This window comes from Pyrus communis, chromosome 12 (assembly GCF_963583255.1).
Source record: "Pyrus communis chromosome 12, drPyrComm1.1, whole genome shotgun sequence".
Taxonomy (NCBI): Eukaryota; Viridiplantae; Streptophyta; class Magnoliopsida; order Rosales; family Rosaceae; genus Pyrus; species Pyrus communis.
Genome location: NC_084814.1, coordinates 24307273 through 24312893, shown reverse-complemented (window position 1 = coordinate 24312893; position 5621 = coordinate 24307273). Strand labels below are relative to the sequence as shown.

Genomic DNA, 5621 nt, shown 5'->3' with positions numbered 1-5621 from the left:
CTACATAACCATCTCTTATCAATATACATCTCCTACTTAACGAGAAAAAACTTTTCTATGATGGTGATGCTTTGTGGAAAGTATCGCAAACCAATTTTGCACTACTATTCGTTTTAAATTTTTAACAAGACAATACGTGATTTGCTTGAAATACAGTCACAATCACAGTGACCTTGTATCTCATTACTGCTCTCGTTCAAGACAGCCTCCATGTGTGAATTTGTAAGTTTCTTTTTGTGGGTTTTATTTATTATTTTATTGCAGCAGCTGAGTGCTAAAGAGCTGAGGTTGTATTTCTTGGGACAATAATTGTGTAAAGCAGTGACCTACCCTAGCCAACTTTAGGTACAGCCACCAACTTTTGCATCCTTTGAAGAATGATGACTGGATGATCAAACGACTCTCGATTTATACGATAAAATAATCTTTCGAAGGAATAGATTTTGATCTGAAAAATAATTTATGCACACTTTATTTATGGTTTGCATTGCATTACTTAATTTCGGCCCTTAATCTCTCTTTTGATTTTTATTTTCAATCCAAAAGCTAAACAAATGAGAAGGGTGTGCATGAATCATTTTCCACTTTGATCCCATTTGTGAACACATTCCATTTTAAAAGCTTAAAGCCAAAAAGGGCTCTCCCCCCACTCTTTTCACTGCAGTTGCAGAGAGAAGAAAGAAAAAGGACATGTTTGAAAGCCTTGAAACTAGGGCATGGTGGCATACTTGCCCCCGTTCTTTCCACCATAAATTTTTAAATCCGCGTACGTCATATACGTCAACACACTCATGTAAGTTCTTTTTGAGTTTTGCTTTTTTCTGAGTATCTGTCGGTTACAGGCACCGCAAATTATCATTTGTCTTCTTTTCATTACGTTGTAACTCATTTAAATCTACAGTTGATGTGTCCAATATTAAAAATACTCACAAAATTATTGACATTTCCGTCAAAATATCTGAAAAATCAAGATCAATGTGGAAAATAGGGTGAAATGCAATCTTCACCCTATATCGGTGAGATATGGAAAAATCAATGAACATTGACAATATTTACAGGTTCACTACATAATTTTTGTCGAGACCCATTGCCGATTTCGAACTTATGAAATATTTTGAGAATTTTTTCTCAAATTCCGACTAAAGTTTGAATGAATTGATATACTCATCCCATTGCAAATTTTCATAATTACTGTCGGAGGTAACCAATATTAATATTATTTTATTATTATTATTAAGGACAAGAGAGAGGTTTGAAGCTATTAAAATAATTAGGGGAGGAAGAGTTTCAAACTCGAGAAGCATAGGTGAAACCCCAACATTCTATCCACTAAAATATTGATGGTTATATTCATATAGATATTTTTATAAATTTGTATATTGATATTTTTATCTATATCAATTTTTAAACACTGAATATGTCATACCATAAAAAGCCACATTACTGAGGAGAATGACAAAGGGTGATTTAATTTCAGCAGGAAATCAAATGCCAAAATGGAAAAGCAGTCAACAACATTTATTCAGGAAAAAAAGAAATTAAACAAGGAAAAAAAAAAAAAAAAAAGCAGTCAATCATCAGAAAAGCCAAAATTCTGCTGTCAGGAATTGGATTTTTCCTTTTAATATATATTTTTGCTTTTGATGACTTCTATGATTACTTTAGTAAAAAAAAATTGATCTTGGGATCATTTGTCACACAAAATTATATATCAAAAGCAATGATTGGAAATTGGAATTAGCCTATACTTTTAGACCAAATGCCTAAATCTTATTGGAAGAATGTGTATGGAAAAGAACATTACTGCTTAAGGATCCAAGCTAAACGGGGAAAAGAAATTAAACAGGAAAGTAAATAAGAGTAGTTTTAGGAAGACAATCAATTTAAATTTTAAATTACATTTAGTAAATTAAATTATATGGTTGTTGAAGATTAGATTATTACTTAAGTGTTGATTAATATGTTTATTTACTATTTGTGATACATCACATGATTTGTAAATATGGTCTACAAAAATTGGTCTATCTAGCATTACTTAAGCAAGACTTGTTTGAATGTGGGTTTAAAATAACTGAAAGCGCTTTTAGAAAAAATGTTTTTGGATTCCAAAAGCACTTAAAGCGCTTACTGCAAGAAACATCAATTATGTGCTCTTCCAATAACTTCCAAGAAGCACTTCAAAGTGTTTTTTTTTCAGGATTTATTTGCATTTTTACTAAGGATCTTGTTTGAAAATGCTTTAAAATGAATGAAAGCGCTTTTGGTGAAAATATTTTTGGAACCGATCATTAGTAAAAACACAAGTGAATCCTGAAAAACATTTGAAGTGCTTCCTAGAATAAGTACCTAATAAGCACTTCTATTTTTGGAACCGATCATTAGTAAAAACACAAGTGAATCCTGAAAAACATTTGAAGTGCTTCCTAGAATAAGTACCTAATAAGCACTTCAAGTGCTATTTGAACCCTAAACCATTTTCTTTAAAAGAACTTTCAGTTATTTTAAAAGCATTTCTAAAACAAATGTTTTTCTAGTGCTTCTTCCATGAAGCACTTCAGGTGGTTGTTACGCATTATTTGCAGCCTTCTTATGATATGAGTACTAAAGTTTAAGCAGTATGTGATCTCATATAAGCTTTTCTTAATTACCAAAAACATTTATAGTTCCTTTTATTTAGGTTTGGCCTCCTTTTGTTCTTGTCACTCTTGAAGAGAATTTCAATTTAGACATTTTTTTTAGTAGTGATATAAAGCTTAGGATTAACTTGAGGTTGATTTGGTAAATATAAGTTAAGGTAGTGCGCTCGTTTCTCTTGTAATCTACGTACAAATCTTACCCTCATAGATTAAAAGAGGTAAACATTATTACAAGGAAAAGCTCCTCGAGCACCCCAAACAGCCAAAGCATCCCAGTGTATGGTATGACTTTTAGAAGCCAACACATTTGCTACAAAATTAGCTTCTTTAAACACGTGATTAAAGAAGATAGTATAAAAAAAGATATCAATCGCTAAATCTTTTTAATGATAGTATGTAGTAATTTCAAGGGATTTTCTGATCTTATGATAACGTTATTAATAGATTAAAACAGTTTAGGATGAAAAAAAAAAAAAAAAAAAATCAGTACTAGAAAAGAGAAGAAATTAACAAAAAATTACAAATTAACATATACCCCCACAGCTACCATCATGTTCTAATGTATTTCCCTCCACCAACTAAGCCTAAACAAAACAAAATATGAAAAATACAATAAACCCCACTTCTCCAAATATACCAAAGCACAAAATAAAACAGAAATTTAATACCAAAAAGAAAAGAAAAAACTACTTGGAGAACCAGCTACACCTCCAATTTCCAGTTTGATCAGAGCTAAACTGAAGCACACATACTGGAAATTCGAGCGGCGGCGACGCGAATTCGTGACGCTTTTCGGGTTTATTAGACTCGGAGCAAGTAGATACTGAGCTCAGGAGCTCCATTGCTATCAGGGTTCATCATGTAGAAGGCCTCAGAGTCTCTAGACCCAACAATTCTCTCAAACTTAGCCCTCATGTACATTAGTTCCCCGTCGGATTCGGACCCGGCTTCAGCTTCATTCCCTTCCAGCACCGCAGACGGCGGCAGCACTCCAGCCCCCATTGAAATGGGCTCCACAGCTTTCAACACCTTCCACTCCTTGGCCCCACATTCTCTTCTGCTAGCAAAACCATATTTCTTACCGTTGCAAAAAGTTCTCCACACTGGCTCTTCCAGCAACCTCGGAGCTTTCTCATCTTTCTTTTTCTGATGATCGTCTTTGTGATCCTTGTCACACTCCAACGCAATTCTGACGAGCCCGGATGCCATTTCTTTAACCAACCCGCTGATCGGAGTGGCGAGCTCGATCAAGAAGGCCGGGTGTGAGCTTGGGTCTCTCTGGAGTGCAAAGTGTACGTGGCCACGCCTGGAGCCGAAAAGTGTGCCTACCACTCGAGGTCCAAGCCCGAGTGGTAGGCTGGATCGGTTCTTACTAAAAGCGTTAAGGACTGACCTCATCCTGGAAACCGCAGCTGCCTGCAGTTTCCTCCTCGGAAGTTGATGAGCCACATGACCATGCTGTTGTTTTTGATGATGATCATGCTCTTGTTTCTTCTCCTCCTCATCGGATTTTGTTTTTGACGAGGAGGAGGAGGAGGAGGAGGAGTTGAGGCTCGGCAGAACAACATGATCAACATCTTCATCTTCTTCTTCGTTGCCAACTTTGTTTGTCCAGTGGAAGTGTCTCTTGGAGGAGGAGTCCTGCAAGCTCCTTGCCATGCTCATATCATATGAGAAAGCAATCAGTGGGACGAAGGGCAGTCCTTAAAGATGGATTGGTGGGTAGAGAGAGAAAGTGAGGGGAGAGAGAGAGAGAGAGAGATAGTGGTGATTCTGGTCTCTTCTGTCACTTTTATTGACATGTGGAGGGATTTAATTTCATTAATTCTTTGTTTCTATCCCTTTGTTGTAGCCAAAGAGAATCCTGCCAAAAGAAACACAGCCTGACCCACCATCTGAATGAGGAACTCTGAGAGAGAGAGAGAGAGAGAGAGGGGGGGGGGGGGGGGGGAGGGAGATTTGAAAAATAGAAAAGAAAGGAATCTGAGGAGACAATGTGTATGTTATTTCACTTTCTGGTGGGGTAAAGAGGAGGGGGGGAGAGGGAGAGGGATGTTTGCTTGACTGTCTCTTTTGACTTGAAATCCCCAAAACTGCAAAGAGATGGCAACCAAAGCCCACACAAACCCAAACCATCACCATTCACACCGGACATGCTCGCCACAAGTCACTAGCTTCCATAACTCATATCATAATTATGATATGGACTTTCATGTAACGGGTATTTTATCATGCTGATATTCTAAATCAATCATTATTATGTGAGATAGTAAAAGCTCACCGTGCTGTTTCATTCACCTGCGACAGTACCAAAAACTTTCATATACTTAAATGCTTGATTAGTTTATGTACCCATACCAATACAATGAGAGAGACTAATCTACTATCGGGACATTACTGTGATAGTATTTCAAACTAGTTACGCAGATTATCTTGCAAAAAAGTCAAAATGCATTACAGCGTATCATTAACTTGCAATATAGTCACAAACTATTCTAGATGACATTGCATGATTGGTTTCAAATACTGTCATAGTGCGTGGTTTGTAAGATTCTCACCATGGACCATACCATGCCCATGCCCACGTGCTCTTCTAGTCGAGAGGTGCACCAGGTGAGTGGTGGTGTTGCTTGTTGGGGCTCTCATGAGAACACTGAAATTTCTTGGGCTATGTTGGGTGCAGAGTCTACACTTCACCTACCTACGAACTGACACCTCAATGTTTGTGGGGACCCAAAAACCAAACCCTAACTCTTTTCCTTATCGAGTAGAACCTATTTGTAAGCCTCTCAATGTGGCCTTACCACACCACACCACATCTGTTGGTGCTGCCGGTTTGAGTTTTATGAGGAACGATTTTTTCACCGAAAGGTTCGGTTGTAGCCATTCGTAACACCCCACTGGACAACCCGAAAGACTAAGAAAACACTCTTGTTGCATCGCGTTAGATGTTTTGTGACAGCAAAAAGAAAGCACAGACGCGAG

At 37.2% G+C, this 5621-nt stretch overlaps 1 protein-coding gene across 1 annotated transcript; it reads right to left on the bottom strand.

Moving 5' to 3' along the window:
• Positions 1 to 3107: 3107 nt before the first annotated feature.
• LOC137711424 (protein MIZU-KUSSEI 1-like) lies at positions 3108 to 4395 on the bottom strand. Its single transcript, XM_068450662.1, has one exon. The coding sequence runs from the start codon at positions 4299 to 4301 to the stop codon at positions 3438 to 3440; it is 864 nt and encodes a 287-aa protein (XP_068306763.1). The 5' UTR covers positions 4302 to 4395; the 3' UTR covers positions 3108 to 3437.
• Positions 4396 to 5621: the final 1226 nt, after the last annotated feature.